General features: G+C 43.3%; 1 protein-coding gene across 3 annotated transcripts in view; it reads right to left on the bottom strand.

Annotated features, from left to right (window-relative positions):
- Nucleotides 1-2198: 2198 nt before the first annotated feature.
- The window catches only part of LOC126994514 (tripartite motif-containing protein 2-like), a 130923-nt gene continuing 116261 nt past the window's right edge, over nucleotides 2199-16860 (bottom strand). For all 3 annotated transcript variants that reach the window (XM_050853827.1, XM_050853826.1, XM_050853828.1), the window contains one exon: nucleotides 2199-4822. In XM_050853827.1, coding sequence (XP_050709784.1) covers nucleotides 4328-4822 — 495 coding nt within the window. In that variant the 3' untranslated portion in view covers nucleotides 2199-4327. The remainder of the gene's footprint in view (nucleotides 4823-16860) is intronic.

A 16860-nucleotide genomic window follows, 5' to 3' on the forward strand; every position in this document is an offset into this window, starting at 1 on the left:
ACTCACCGCGACAACGAGGTCACAACTCCTTGCCTGACGTCGCGTACCTACTCACTGCTAGGTGAACAGGGGCTACATGTGAAAGAAGATAAACCCAACTTATCTTCACCCGGCCTGGGAATCGAACCCTGGTCCTTCTGGTTGTGAGCCAGACACTCTACCCCTGAGCTACCGGGCCGTGTGTGTGTGTGTGTGTGTGTGTTTACCTAGTTGTATTTACCTAGTTGTAACTTTACAGTGCCTGGGCTTACGCTCGTGTGGTCCCGTCTCCGTATCTATAATTATCCAGCTTTTCCTTGAAGCTCTGCACACTCTTCGCCGATACTATTTCTTCACTTAGTCTGTTCCAAACCTCTATATTTATTTGTGGGAAGCTATATTTCTTTATGTCTCTTGAGCATCTTCCCTTCCTCAACTTTTTACTATGTCCTCTAGTATTGCTGCCGGAAGGTTCTTCTTTAAGTAGCAATTTCTCGTTATCTACTTCTTCCATTTTACTCAATAGCCTATATATTTGTATTAGGTCTCCTCTTTCTCTTCTTTGCTCTAGTGTTGGTAAGTCCATTTCCTTTAGTCTCTCTTCATATGTCAGTCCCTCCAGTTCTGGAACCATTTTTGTTGCCATCCTCTGTATTCCTTCGTTTTTTTATGTGTTTCTTCATATGTGGAGACCACACTGTTTCCGCGTATTCTAGTTTAGGTCTGATCATAGTAGTAGTTAATTTTTTCATCATTTCTTTGTCCATGTAGTGGAATGCTATGCCTATATTTCTCACCATGTTATATGTATCACCGAAGATCCGATTTATATGACTTTCTGGTTGCATATAATCATGCATTATTACTCCCAGGTCTCTCTCTTCATTTACTTTCTTTAATATTTCACCATCTCCCATTTTATATGTCCATTTTGGTCTTTCTACGCTTTTTCCCATTTCCATAACATGACATTTCTTCACGTTGAATTTCATCCCCCATTTCTGACTCCATTTCCAAATCTTGTTTAGGTCTTCTTGCAGCTCCTTGCAGTCTTCACTGTTTCTTATATGTCTTTGCAGTTTAGCATCATCCCCGAACAGGCTCATGTAGCTGTTTATTCCCTCTGGCACATCATTAATATAGACTAGGAAGAGTACTGGTGGTAAAACCGACCCCTGGGGCACTCCACTTTCCACCGCTCTCCATTCCGATCTAGTGTCCTTAACCACGGTTCTCATCTCTCTTCCTCTTAAGTAGCTTTCCATCCAGCACTTCACTTTCCCTCTCAATCCTCCTTTATTTTCTAGTTTCCACAGCAGTCTCGAATGTGGAACTTTGTCAAATGCCTTCATTAAGTCTAGGTAAATGCAATCCACCCATCCGTCTCTTTCCTGTAATTTGTCCGTCACTCTTGAGTAAAAGCTCAGCAAGTTTGTCACACATGAGCGGCCTTTCCTAAACCCATATTGATTGTTTGTGATTAGATTATGTTCTTCTAGAAATCTCATCCATTGTTCTTTTATTAATTTCTCAACATATTTTACATACTACGCTGGTCAGAGACACCGGTCTGTAATTTAGGGGTTCTTCCTTTTTTCCACTTTTGTATATAGGTACCACTTCTGCTCTCTTCCACTCCCTAGGCACTGTGCCAGTTTTTATTGAGCACCTAATGATGTCATATATCGGGTCGAATAACTCATTTCTGCACTGTATAAAACCTGAAATTCCATCCGGTCCCACGGCCTCCCCTTCTTCCAATTCCCCCAATAGTTTTTTATCTCCTCTTTATCTATTTTGACCTCTTCCATATATACATCTAAGTTGTTTTCTTGTGGTTCGTTAAATAATGATTCTTTGGTAACACTTGCTGGAATTTTTTGTTAAATAATTCCGCCATGCCTTTGGGATCCTCGATCTCTACATTCTCTTCAGTCAGTCTTTCAATTGTTTCTCTTGATTTAATTTTTCCATTTATAAATCTATAAATAGTTTAGGTTGTTCTTTACACTTTTCCACAATATCCTTTTCGTATCGTTTCTCTTCTTCCTTTCTCACTTTCACGTACTCATTTCTCGCTGCCTTAAAGTCTTCTTTGTTTCTTTGATTTTTGTTTCTTTTCAAAAAAGTGTGTGTGTGTGTGTGTGTGTGTGTGTGTGTGTGTGTGTGTCTACAGTAAAGCACAGTGATTAGCCTAGAGGTTAGAAATAAACACATTATTAAGATCTAGAACATATATTTAATTGTATATGAAATATTAGCCAAATAAATGGAGTTCAAAGATATTATTCAAGAAAAATAACAACCTACTGACCCAAGAAACTCAACTACGCAAACTAATAACCGCTGGAACCTTGAATGTAGAGCGTCAGCATCTGGAGGAGACAGCAGATTCGGGAATGGAGATGGAGGTGTTGTTTTAACACAAAGACATCTATAATTAAGTTAAATTTACCAGCACAAGCTGAGGTGTTAACAACCAAATTTAATACAGCAGAAATAATACTCGTGGCAACATTATACATGTTGCCCAGCCCATGTACAAGGTAATGGGATAAAATATGAGTGTAGACCTTATAGAAAACACAACACAGAGTATCAAATATTTGCTACATAAAGTATAAGATAAACCAAAAGACTGCAACGCTGACTAACTGAGCTGAGAAATAATTAAGGTGTGCCAAATGTTTGGAATATCTGTCTTGCTGAGGAAATACTTTTTCCTGCTTCAGTATGTCAGGCAAGGGACCACAAAAACAAGAGAGGATGAGCCACCTTAATCAGGCGTGGAAACATTAACCAGGCAACCAAGTGAAGCTGACAGCTTCGCTCTGAATCCTCTGATGGAGAGGAGTGATCACGCTGCTTGTTTGACTGTAGTAGCATGTGGCTGGCATGAGAAAGCCATGATGCCTGATGTGCAAGCAGCACAAATGCCAATACCTGAACACAAGACGGCAAGCAGGAGTGGACTTAGTGATTACAGTGCAGCGTGTTGGGCAACTCACAGCTGAAGAACAGGGAAGGAAGAGGGGAAGATTGAAGAAGCAGTAAAGAAAACAAAAAATAAGAAAGAACAAGACCACATAAAATTACTTGCACCAATAACAGTGGACACACCCCAATCCCCCCAGACAGCAGTTCCCAGTCCTCACCCCGAGGCTCCCCGTGACCACAGAGTGCGCCAACGAGGGGAACCACTGAGCAGATGACTACAGAGTGTGAATTGTATTTAGAATAGACTGACCATGGTGGGTGAAACAAGAAAATACTTCACAAAAATAAATTGGACGCAAGAACTCAAAGAACTGGACATGAGTCATTCAGATTTTGAGAGCTTTACAAAGTTGGAATGAATATGTCTGTCCCTGCTCTTCCACCATGGCTAAAAAGAATCAAGAAGTGGTTTGGCAAAGCAAATTATAAGAGGAGATTTACTGTGTAACTGATATAAGACATGGGTGGGAGTCACCATGCACATGCTGACTGTGATCAAAGAGAAAAGAACCACAACAGAAAACGAAAGGCAAAACTAACGCCTGTAATGGAGGCAACAAGCAACACTCCAGGCCGCTCCTTGTCCCGCACCGTGAACAACCCGTGTTGGCGTAGGAGGCCCGCAGTAGGTTGTCAGGTGCAGGGTCAAGGAAAGCGAATCCCTTGACCCTGGCCAAGTGGTTCAGACGGACCCAGGGCACACGCTGACTGTGATTGGGCAGGAAGTGGCTGACAAGCACAAATAATACTTGAAAGAGGGAACAAGCAACTCATGAGTAAACATAACTCTTTAATGTTCCCATGAATAGCAGAGCTACCACAGCACAGCAGATGCTGGCAAGTCACACACCACAGGTAAATACAAGGCATGGATAAATATTTTGAGTCATTCTGCACGTACTCAGAATGATCATACGTGCTGATCCCCAAAAAGAACTTACAAAAAATGCTAATGCACTTGGTGAAATATTTTAACAGCTACATATCACAAGACTGCATCATGGAATCAGCCACTAAATAACACACCAACAAAAGTAATGGAAAAACAACTACCAGACTTAAGGAACAAGCAAATAATGTCCCTGTTAAGAAAATGAATTTGACAGAACCAAATAAATCATGAATCTTTCTTTACAAGTGTTGTGTATAAAACTTTTCAAGTTAATACGGAAAGTCTAGGTAGAACACTTGCACACAAACATACCACAAGCAGCAGCCTAGCTCAAGAAGAGGAAAATTCTGTACTTCAAATCCCCTCAGCTCTAACAATACAATGGAGTCGGCCACCACTCCGACACCACCCAATCAATCATGCCCCATAAAGTTGTTGTTGTTGCTGTTTGATGGGCCATTACTTAAACAGCACCACACCACAGTCCACCACAGTCACTTCCGTAATCTTACTTCGTTGGGCTGCTGCCATCAGGGCGTCAAGTCCAAGCACCACCTCACCAAAAACCATTCCAAACTCACTACACAGCGTATCCCTGGTGGTGATGGCAAAGTGAGCACCATTTTTCCACCCCCTCACTGCCCCTGCCTTGCCTGACTTACTGTAATCACCAGAATCAGTAACCGTCACCAACATTGGTATATCTTTCATCACCCCATCACATTCGTGTTTCCCACCACATACAGTTTCCCCCGGCTGGCCCTTGTCCTGCACCATGAACAACTTGGAGTTGAGAAAGGAACTGCCTATCACCCCCGTGCACAGCCACATAAACTGTTGAGAAAGACATCTCCCGACTCTCAGACTGACTTCAACACGCTGCGATGGGATGCCTTGCCAGGAGAGGTCGAGGAACACAATGCAAGGAAATCCGTTTGGCAGAACTTGGTCCATCTGTACATACACAAAACAACATGTGAGCCAATGTCCAACAACACACACACAGCCATACAAATAAGCTGTTCAGTCCAAAAACTAAATGAGTTCAAAGTTAAGTATGACAGATCAAGACTCGGAGATGGAACCCCACAAGAGGAGCTAATTCCCTGTATATCACAACCACACACACACACATACACACACACACACCACATCAGCTGTTGGATCATAAACATCACCACCGATCTTCTCCTGCCTATTTTAAAGGACCAGGAAATGCGACGACTTTACCTATATTGTGGGTCAGGGCCTGGGGATAGGGCCTTAGGGTAGGTCCTGTCTCCAAAAAGGAAAAATAGACTGGAAAAAATTAGGAAAATTATGCCAATGTGAGTTTGAAGCAGAGGGAGGGGAGGGCTTTCCTGGTTTCTCACTGGGCCAAATATCAACCCCGGGATTATGGACACTAGTGAGACGATTAGAGACAGAAGTAGAGGATTCAAAGGAGGTAAGGGGTCTGAGGGAGAACTTGAGGAGGTTTATAAACATCGTCGATGATATAAAGAAGGAACTGGTAGCAAGGAGTAAAGAAGCTCAAAAACTAAGGGAGGAGAACGAAAAACTGAAAAAGGGAAGTGCCAGATAGGATAACATTGATGACAAGATTAAGGCAGTGGCCAAATCAGCATGTTACCCCCCCGGGGGCTGGCGTACCTACTCACCATATATAATGCGATGTTAACAACAGGTTACTTCCCTCAACGATTCAAAGTCGCCACTCTCACCATGATACCTAAACCAGGCAAACCATCCACGGATCCCAAGAACTACAGACCAATCTCACTCCTAGAAGTCCCTGGAAAAATCTTTGAAAGAATAATCAACTTACGACTCAGATGTCACCTGGAGGAAAACAACCTTTATAACCCGTCCCAGTATGGCTTCAGGGCAGGGAGGAGCACTACGTCAGCTATCTCCATCGCCAGCGAAAAGGTAGCACTCACTAAAGGACAAGGACTAAACTGCACTATTATCCAACGCGACATCAGCAAGGCGTTTGATAAAGTCTGGCTACAGGGCTACAGGGCCTACAAAAAATACTTACACACGGACTGCCACAGTTTACGGAAAAACTGTTTTGTTGCTTCCTTGATCAGCGCTCAGCTTCCATTCGAGTTAAGTCAGCAATATCCTCCCTCCCCTGCACAGCGGCGTGCCACAGGGCAGCGTGTTATCACCAACGCTCTTCATCACCTACACCTCTGACATGCCCCGGTCTGATAACAGAAGCTGTATGGATATATATTATGCTGACGACGCGACACAAATAGTGACCTCCAACGGTACCCTAGACCACCATGACGCCCTGGTCGTGCGGGAGGCGAACAGACTCAACACATTTGAAAAAATGGAAGATCAAGACAAACAAAGACAAGTTCGCTGTGGTCGCACTCGGCAGGAAAAAATTAAATGACATACAAATACAGGGCAACACCATCTCCCACCAAAACAATGCCAGATATTAGGCCACACAGTGACATCCACCGGCCTGATCGTTAAACACGTCAACGACAAAACCATGAAAGTTAAAACAGCCCTCACATCACTAAACAGATTCTGGCACTTCACAGAGCGGCTCAAACTGTATCTAGTAAAGACTAAGATACTTCCTATACTAGACTACTCACCCACCCCGACACACATGGCTTCCCACACCAAGATGTTACAGCTTCAGAGGCTGCAGAACAAAGCGCTGAGATTTGCCACCGGACAGAAATACCCGTACACGGAAAACACAGCAGCACAACACCGCAGACTCGGAGTACAACTAGTCAGCACAAGGGTACGGGAGGCGGCCGGAAAGATATGGGAGAAGCTAGACCAGCAAGACGACGTGAACTACACCCACGTCAAGGAGCTTGACGGCAGCACGAACTTGGTCCACCCTGGTTTCCGCGCAGCTTGAAGTCACTACGAGAACAACCGCCCACACATCACTTCACACAAGTGACGCCATAGCTTAGCTTAGCTCTCTACACACAAACAATCCAAACACACAAACCCCAGCACGCCGGGGTATACAAATAAGGTGCCCGATAAACAATAACTACACCAGAACAACTAACGAACCTACACCATACAACTGTACACTCCTACTGTCTTTCCTATTCCCCACCTGTACCTCACCACTAACCCACTTCCTCTTCGTACTATACCCTTGATTAAAAAAAAAAAAAAAAAAAAAAAAAAAAGGCAGTGGCCAAGGAAGAAATATTGAAAAGGGTAAAGGAAACACTCTCTCTCTCTCTCTCTCTCTCTCTCTCTCTCTCTCTCTCTCTCTCTCTCTCTCTCTCTCTCTCTCTCTCTCTCTCTCTCTCTCTCTCTCTCTGTGTGTCTTTTTTCATTCTATTTTTTTCTTTCTCTCATTTTTTCTTTCTTTCCATCTTTCTTTGTCTCTTTCTATTTTCTTTTTTCTTTTTCTTCTTTCTTTCTTCCTTCTTTCTGTTTTTCTTTCTCATTTTTTCTTTTTCTTTCTTCTTTCTTTCTCTTTTTCTTCTTTCTCTTTTTCTTCTCTCTCTCTCTCTCTCTCTCTCTCTCTCTCTCTCTCTCTCTCTCGGTCACTAGTGGCGTCCCTCAGGGCTCGGTTCTTGGCCTAGTGCTCTTCATTATTTACATCAACAATGTGGATGTTGGACTCACTAATCGCAGTAGTAAATTTGCAGACAACACAAAGATTGGTAACTTGGTTCTCACTGACGAAGACAGACAAAACCTCCAAGAGGATTTGCATAAAATTTCAGTTTGGTTTGAGAGATGGGAGATGCCCTTTACTGTAGACAAGTGCCAGGTCCTTCAAGTTAGAACAAGAAATAAGAAGTTTGATTACGAAATGCGCGGCGTCAAACTCAAAAGCGTTCAATATGTCAAGGACCTGGGGGTCAAAATCGCGTCAAACCTTAAATTCTCACAGCAATGCATCGATGCAGCAAATAAAGCGAACAGAATGTTAGGCTTGATTGACCGGTAGCAGCGGGATCATGTTTCTTAATGGTCCCTCTAAGCGAGAAAAATGAGAAAAAATCACTCCTTACACAAACCATTTTATAATACAGGTCAAAGCATTTATGATCTGATTATGTATCATCTATTTTGGGGGGTAAATATCATGGCACAAATTTGGCCCATCGCTGCTACACGGTGAAGCCACAAATTTGGCCCATCACTGCTACCGGGTTGAAAGAAACTTTCTATTAAAAAAAAAATGCTGTAATACTTCCGCCCTAAAATAGTTTAGTCAGACCCCACTTGGAATATGCAGTACAGTTTTGGTCTCCCCACCATGCAAAGGACATTGCTAAATCAAAAGGTGTTCAACGTCGGGCAACAAAAATGATCCCTTCCTTGCGCAACAAACCCTACGAAGAGAGGTTTTCCACCCTTAACCCTTTCAATATGGTGATGCAGACATCGGCGTCACAGTATGGAAAAGGTTAAGAGGAAATGGAAGAGGATTAATCCTCTTCTAAACCTCTTAATCCTCTTCCATTTCCTCTTAAGAGGTTTAGAAGAGGATTAAGAGGAGATGGAAGAGTATTAAGAGGTTTAACCCTTTCCTTGTGCGTGGTGCGGACGCGACTATCCCCTCAGGCGCAGTCGGGGAGCCCAATGGGGGGTCTCTTTTAACCTCTGTATCTCAAAAACTATTCATCACAGCTAAAAACCAAAAACACCATTGGAAAGAGGAGGTCCAGATCTATAGGAGTCGGTTATGTATGCCTCTCTTGCGAACGTACATGCACGTTCAGAGAGTGTTGAATTTTAACACTTACGTCGGTGCGTGCGGGATGATCAGCCATATTGAGGGAACTGCAGACATCTTTTCTTCAGATTCTGGCAAGGGAGTATTGCCAACTGCAATATTTACAACTATTTGGTCAAAGAATCAGTCAGGTGATAGGTGAAGCTATGCAAAAATGCCGCTATATTGGGCAAGAACATCCACCAGTTACTCGTCCGTACATTTGCCGCGCTGGGCTGATATGATTTTCCACCAAATTTAGTGAAGAATCCACTCAATTGGCAATCCTGTGTTGTGAGAATTAGTGTTGGAACACTCTCATACGCGGGAGATTTGAGTGCGGGTGGAGGTCGCAGCGAGCATTTAGAGCCACCAACAAATACGCCTAACACCTGCCGCAAGCGTTTAGCAATGAAAGGGTTAAAAGAGGATTAACTTTTTCCATACGATGATGCCAACGGTGACACCTGTTAGAAGATATAAGTAAAGCATTGGAGGATATTATTAGAAATAACAAAAATGTAATTCTAACAGGAGAGTTCAGCCGTAAAAATGTCAAATGGGAAAAGTTTGGAGTGGAAGGTGAAGGAAATACATGTGGAGCTAAAATATTAAAACTGGCCACAGAAAACCTCATGACACAATAGGTGAAGAAAGAGACAAGATTTAGAGGAGAGGATGAACCACCAAGATTGGACTTAATTTTCACTAAAGGAACAGACTCGTTAAGTGAAGGCAACACGAGTGCCCACTGGAAAATAGTGACCATTAAGTATTACAAATAGAAACTGATGAAGAATGTGAAGAAATTGGATTAGAAAGCCATAAAGAGAAAAGAAGGATTTTTTTTACATCAAAGGATACGGCTCAAGGGCAACAAAAAGAGTACAAAAAAAAAAAGCCCGCAACTCACTGCTCCAACAAAAGTAAAACATAAAGAGTAGCCAAAAGAGAGGTCAATTTCGGGTGGAGAGGTGTCTTGATACACTCTTCTTGCAATAGGTCATGTCATAGGCAGGAGGAAATACAGACGAAGGAAGGCTGTTCCAGAGTTTACCAGTGTAAGGGATGAAAGAGTGAAGATGCTGGTTAACTCTTGCATAAGGGGTTTGGACAGTATAGGGATAAGCATGAGTAGAAAGTCGTGTGCAGCCGGGCCGCGGGAGGGGGGGAGGCATGCAGTTAGCAAGTTCAGAAAAGAAGTCAGCATGAAAATATCGATAGAAGATAGAAAGAGAAGCAACATGGCGACGGAATTTAAGAGTCAGTAAGAGGAGGAAAGATGATGAGACGAACAGCCTTAGACTCCACTCTGTCCAGAAGAGCTGTGTGAGTGGAGCCCCCCCACATGTGAGATGCATACTCCATACGAGGGCGGACAATGCCTCTATACAGTAAACCCTCGATATAACGGACCCACTTATACGGATTTCGGATATATATTTGGGTAGGCGGTGGCCGAAGTGATAGCGTACTGGACCCACATTCGCCGCGTGATGGACGACGCGGATTCGAATCCTCACGCTACCACTCGGATTTTTCAGTCACCGCCGAGTGGCTTAAAACTACCCACATGCTGTCCTGAAGACCACCCATCAACCCGGACTCTAGAGGAAGCCGTCCAAGCGAATCAAGAACGAGTTACGGGGGGCAGCATGAGCCAATGCAAGATGGCGCCACTATAAACACTCGCCTGCGCCAGAACGGGCTGGGCCGACCATCAGGCCCCACCTGGAAGAAGCCTTGGGCCGACCATCAGGCCCCACCGGGAAGATGCCTACCGGCGCAATAGGCAACAACGTAAAAAAAAAAAAAAAAAAAAAAAAAATAACGGACAAGGTCAGAGTCCCAGAAACCCACGGGGACCGACCGAGAATGTTTTTTGAATGAACCGTGCCCGGTAAGCACCATAGCGTCTGCTAGCCACCTCACCCGCCTCACCCACCTCCCTTTATCTGCTTTCCCATCCTTTGGTTACTGTAGTCTTTTTCAACTCACCTAATGGAATATTTTCCTCCTTGTGGTTCCCATTCAAATGAAGAACGTATTTATACCACAAGAAAGTCTTATGCATCAATCCAGGACGTAAATGTAATGGAAAATAGCCAAGTGTTTGTGAGTGTGTGTTCCCTTCAGCTTCGTTTCTCTGTTTTTAAGATCTTCCTATCAAGTGTGCTTCCTAGTTGCTGGGGTACTGCAACACAAGGTTAAATTATTATGAAGTTTATTCACATTCTGTTGGTAATGGTAGCGAGCTCACTGAAGTGAAGTAACAATATTATTGACAACTCATTATTCTGTTGGTAATGGTAGCGAGCTTATTGAAGTGAAGTAACAGTATTATTGACAACTCATTATTCTGCTGGAATGGTAGCGAGTGTTACTGAAGTTACTTACAATACTAATTTAAACTCATCATTCCAATTACCATGCAAGGGCATACTTATCACAGAACATGTCACAAAAACATATATATATATATATATATATATATATATATATATATATATATATATATATATATATATATATATATATATATATATATATATATATATATAGTGCACTGGCCATAGCTAACAAAAAAACTACCCTAATCAGGTTTCAATGATGCATATTTACACAAGAAATGTCTCCCTACCACAAATATGTGTTCACAGGGATGATCATGGAGCAAGGCAGTCGTGAGGGTTCAAGATACCAAGAGGGTGATCATGAATCCACATGAAACAAGGGGTATACAAAAGACACTGGGAATTTCTCCCTCTCTTCCACGGATAGGTGTTCACTGAGTTGATCATGGGATAAGACATTCATGCGGAGTTAAGATACCAAGGGGTGATCATCATCTGCACAACCAAAGGAATATTTACATACTCTAAATACCACACAACAAGAGGGGTATTTGCTCTTGTCAGAAGGGAACCTGTGTGGATGAGAGTTGGAGTTGGTGTTTCAACTCTTATAAGTAACATTAGCATCGTATCAAGATAACACACTAACAAGCTTGGTCCCTAGGAGCTGGGTTCAACGTACCCGTGGGGTGAGGTCGAGGCGGTGTGTGATGGAGACTCGCTCACACCGTTGGCTTCTCACCTCCCCCCTACTGCCCGCTGGCAAGCCAGAGGCTAGTGAACGCATGTATCAGTGGTTTAGTTAACATACAACTGGCCTGTTCCACCAGTTCAGACGGAGTTCCAATGCAACTGATTCTCTCTCACTTAATACAGGTGAAAAATTCTGCTCCTCCCTCTTCCGTGAAAAAAAACTAACTAATGATCGTTTGGCACCTTCAGCCGAAGCGTAGTCACGCCACCAGCTCCACATTTGGTTCGTCTGTCTGTCTTGCGGTACGTAACCACCTGATTCACAAGCAATACACTGCAGTTATTTCAGGGTATTGATTTCTCAGTTTTCCGCACATTACACGTGTCGGTACTGACACAGGTTCATAGTTCTCGCCCCGTTAGGTAGGTTAGGTTAGAATAAGATAGGTTTGGTTAGTTTAAATTTATTCAGCACGTGGTGTGGGGCGGCGAAAATACGGTGGAAATACACCGCGCAAGACGGGACAGGGCGGAGGTAGTGGGAGAAATATACCTTCTCGCAGAAGTAAGTCACTCTGCTATCCACCACGTATGCCCACTTGGGCAATGCACAACAGTAAAAGCATTAATTTGCCTGGTTTTGTTTTAGCTTGTCCGCTTGTGATCTTTGTGAGCGGTGAGTGAACTATAGAAACAGTAAGCAAGTTGAATCTCTCTCAGCGAACTATTTTGCGGCTGCGTCGGCGGGCGGTGACGGGTGTACAACAGACACTGAATAGTCAATCATTTATTGACTTATGATAGAAGCAGTTAGCAGATTATTTCATAACACACCAAAAACTCCCCCCCACTAAAGTTTCGTCTGCTAGTGCTAGATAGATGCACTTGTAAAATTTCACCCATACCCCTAACAATATGGCCCCCAAGAAGGGCCCCACTGCCAACCTGGCTGCCTCAGTGCCTCGCAGTCCATCGCCAACTGTGCTGTGCAGCTATATAGACAATGTGCAGACAACAAACACCTTAAAAAAAAACTATATACCTACGATTATTAGGTTCGTTGGTATTATTGTGTGTATTTTTTTTATTTCCGCCTCTTATAACGGACTTTCGGCATTAACGAACAAAGGTCCCCCCAATTAGTCCGTTATATCGAGGGTTTACTGTATATGGAAAGCATCTGTGTGGGGGAGAAGAACTGGCGGAGACGACACAGAACTCCCAACCTCGAGGAAGCTGATTTAGTAAGAGAGGAGACGTGAAGTTTCCAGCTGAGATTTTGAGCAAAGGATAGACCAAGGAGTGTTGAAGAAGGTGACAACTGGGTGTTGTCGAAGAATAGGGGAAAGGTGTTTGGAAGATTGTGTCAAGTTGATTGGTGGAGAAACTGGGTTTTTGAGGCACTGAAGGACACAAGGTTCCTTTTACCCCAATTGGAAATGATAGCAAGGTCTGAGGTTAAGCGTTCAGCAGCCTCCAGTCTGGAGTCTTGTAATTCCTGTTGAGAAGGTCTTCTGTTGAAAGAAGTTGAATAATGCAGAGTGGAGTCATCAGCATATGAGTGGATAGGACAGTGTTATGGAAAGAAGACCATTGATGAATAACAGGAAGAGAGTGGGTGATAGGACAGAGCCCTGTGGACCACCACTGTTGATAGGTTTAGGGGAAGAACAGTGACTGTCTACCAATTACACAATAAGGCAAAGTATAATGAATTGAGAGCTTTTTTGGAAGTATAAATTGGTCACAATTGAAAAAGCTGAACAGAGTACAACAAAAATATGACTACTTCCTTAAAATTTATAATGAAGGTGTAGTGATGTGGGTACCCTACTATGTGATAAAGAAAAGAGGAATAAGAGAGTGGTTGAAAACAAGATGTCTAGAAGCAAAGAAGAGGAAAGATAAAGCATGGAGAAACTTAAAAAGGAGAAGGAATGCCATAAACAGGGAAAGCTACAGACAAGCTGGAAATGATTGCACCAAAGTGAGGAGAGAAGAAAAAAGAAAGTGTGAAAAGAATATAATAGGAAAATGTAAGAAGGACCAAAACCTTTATATAGACATATAAATAAGAAATTGAAAAAAAAAATATGAATGCAATCAACGTGGGTGACCAAATCTACTGGGATGCAAATGAAATCTGTGAAATAGTACCCTCTCGAGTTTCGCGCTCGCTTCGTTCCGAATGTATAGCGCTAAACTCGAGGATCGCGAAACTTGGGGTATTAAAAACACTGAAAAAGCGCTAATCTGTTCCGACCCGTGGATTTTTTTTTTTTTTTTTTTTACATGTGGGCTATGGCGCCAGTAGACTATCCATCTGGACCTGATGGTCGGCCCTGAGGCTGTCATGGCGAAGGCAACTGTATATAGTGGCGCCATTATAATTGGCTCATGCTGCCCCCCAGAGCTCACTTTTTCCTCCTTTACTCCCTTGTTATCTCAAAATACGTAACTTGGAAAAAGGAAGCAAACAGGAAGAAAGAACGGGTCGTTTAAAAGCCACAGATGAAGCCTTATGATTGGCTGACCTCTGAAAACACGCTTGTGATTCGCTGGGAGTCTGATGACGTCATTGCTGGCGCTCACCCGGTCAGCAGCCTCACTGCCTTAAGAGGAAATGAAAGAGAATTAATCCTCTTCTAAACCTCTCAATCCTCTTTTAAACCTCTTAATCCTCTTCTAAACCTCTTAATCCTCTTCCATTTCCTCTTAAGAGGTTTAGAAAAGGATTAAGAGGAAATGGAAGAGGATTAAGAGGTTTAGAAGAGGATTAATTCTCATCCATTTCCTCTTAACCCTTTCCATACTGTGACGCCGATGTCGGCGTCACCATATTGAAAGGGTTAAGGCAGTGTCATACTGACTGTTTTCCTCTAACCGTTGTGGCTACTGGCAACGCCTGTGCACCCATCCTGGAGCGAGTTGTCGGTTGTCCGTAACCTGGTGTCACACTGGGCTTTTTTCTTCCCACCGCGTTGGCGGCAGCTTGGGCAACCGGCAAATCCAACTTTTCCGGGTTTGCGTATCCACATCCACAACGTAAACAAAGCACTTGCCCTGTATCAACATGGCGTCGTCTACTAGAGTAAGGGCTCTTGCGGCTTGTGCTGCCATTACCCAAGTTATGGACTTGTTGCTGCAGTTAAATGGAAGGAAGAAGCTGTTGTGGGTGTGGCATGTCTGTGGTTCCTCCATGCCAGTTCTCATTGTCACCACTGCACGTGAGCGGCCAACCCATGTGCACCCATCTAGACTCCGACCACATAAACACATGGATCGAGTAACAACAAAACACACACACACACACACACACACACACCAGACTCATCATGAACCATGGCAGATGTTTTTCACAAACAAAAAAGGCTTTGCCATTTCCTGGAGTGTGTTAGAACTTATTTGGTGAGTGGTTCATACAAACCAAACATACCCAATGGCAAGAAGAGAGCAGTGTTAAAGACGACTGCTCTCTTCTTGCCAAGAGCTAGGTTTGGTTCATGTGAGCCACTCACCAAATACGTTCTGACACACTCAAGAAATGGTGAAGTCGTTTCTGTTTGTCAGAAACATCTGCAATGGTTCCTAATGAGTCTGGTGTGTGTGTATTTACCTAGTTGTATTTACCTAGTTGTAGTTTTACAGGGCCTGGGCTTACGCTCGTGTGGTCCCGTCTCCGTATCTATAATTATCCAACTTTTCCTTGAAACTTTGCACACTCTTCGCCAATACTATTTATTCACTTAATCTGTTCCATACCTCTATATTTCTTTGTGGGTATTTCTTTATGTCTCTGTGTGTGTGTTTGTTTGTTTCTTGTTATTCGATCCATGTGTTTATGTAGTTGAGTCAAGATGGGTGGATTGGCCGTGCATGTGCAGTGGTGACAATGAGAACTGGCATGGAGGAACCACAGGCACGCCACACCCACAACTGTTTCTTTCTTCCATTTAACTGCAGCAACAAGTCCACAACTTGGGTAATGGCAACACAAGCCGCAACAGGAGCCTCGAGGAAGCTGATTTAGTAAGAGAGGAGACGTGAAGTTTCCAGCTGAGATTTTGAGCAAAGGATAGACCAAGGAGTGTTGAAGAAGGTGACAACTGGGTGTTGTTGAAGAATAGGGGAAAGGTGTTTGGAAGATTGTGTCAAGTTGATTGGTGGAGAAACTGGGTTTTTGAGGCACTGAAGGACACAAGGTTCCTTTTACCCCAATCGGAAATGATAGCAAGGCCTGAGGTTAAGCGTTCAGCAGCCTCCAGTCTGGAGTCTTGTAATTCCTGTTGAGAAGGTCTTCTGTTGAAAGAAGTTGAATAATGCAGAGTGGAATCATCAGCATATGAGTGGATAGGACAGTGTTATGGAAAGAAGATCATTGATGAATAACAGGAAGAGAGTGGGTGATAGGACAGAGCCCTGTGGACCACCACTGTTGATAGGTTTAGGGGAAGAACAGTGACTGTCTACCAATTACACAATAAGGCAAAGTATAATGAATTGAGAGCTTTTTTGGAAGTATAAATTGGTCACAATTGAAAAAGCTGAACAAAGTACAACAAAAATATGACTACTTCCTTAAAACTTATAAAGAAGGTGTAGTGATGTGGGTACCCTACTATGTGATAAAGAAAAGAGGAATAAAAGAGTGGTTGAAAACAAGATGTCTAGAAGCAAAGAAGAGGAAAGATAAGGCATGGAGAAACTTAAAAAGGAGAAGGAATGCCATAAACAGGGAAAGCTACAGACAAGCTGGAAATGATTGCACCAAAGTGAGGAGAGAAGAAAAAAGAAAGTGTGAAAAAAATATAATAGGAAAATGTAAGAAGGACCAAAACCTTTATATAGACATATAAATAAGAAATTGAAAAAAAAAATATGAATGCAATCAACGTGGGTGACCAAATCTACTGGGATGCAAAGGAAATCTGTGAAATACAATACCCTCTCGAGTTTCGCGCTCGCTTCGTTCCGAATGTATAGCGCTAGGGTAGGCGGTGGGCGAAGTGGTAGCGTACTGGGCCCACATTCACCGCGTGATGGACGACGCGGGTTCGAGTCCCCACGCTAACACTCGGATTTTTCGGTCACCGCCCAGTGGCTTAAAACTACCCACATGCTGTCCTGAAGACCACCCATCAACCCGGACTCTAGAGGAAGCCGTCCAAGCGAATCAAGAACGAGTTCCGGGGGGCAGCAAGAGCCAA

This window comes from Eriocheir sinensis, unplaced genomic scaffold (assembly GCF_024679095.1).
Source record: "Eriocheir sinensis breed Jianghai 21 unplaced genomic scaffold, ASM2467909v1 Scaffold810, whole genome shotgun sequence".
Lineage (NCBI taxonomy): Eukaryota > Metazoa > Arthropoda > Malacostraca > Decapoda > Varunidae > Eriocheir > Eriocheir sinensis.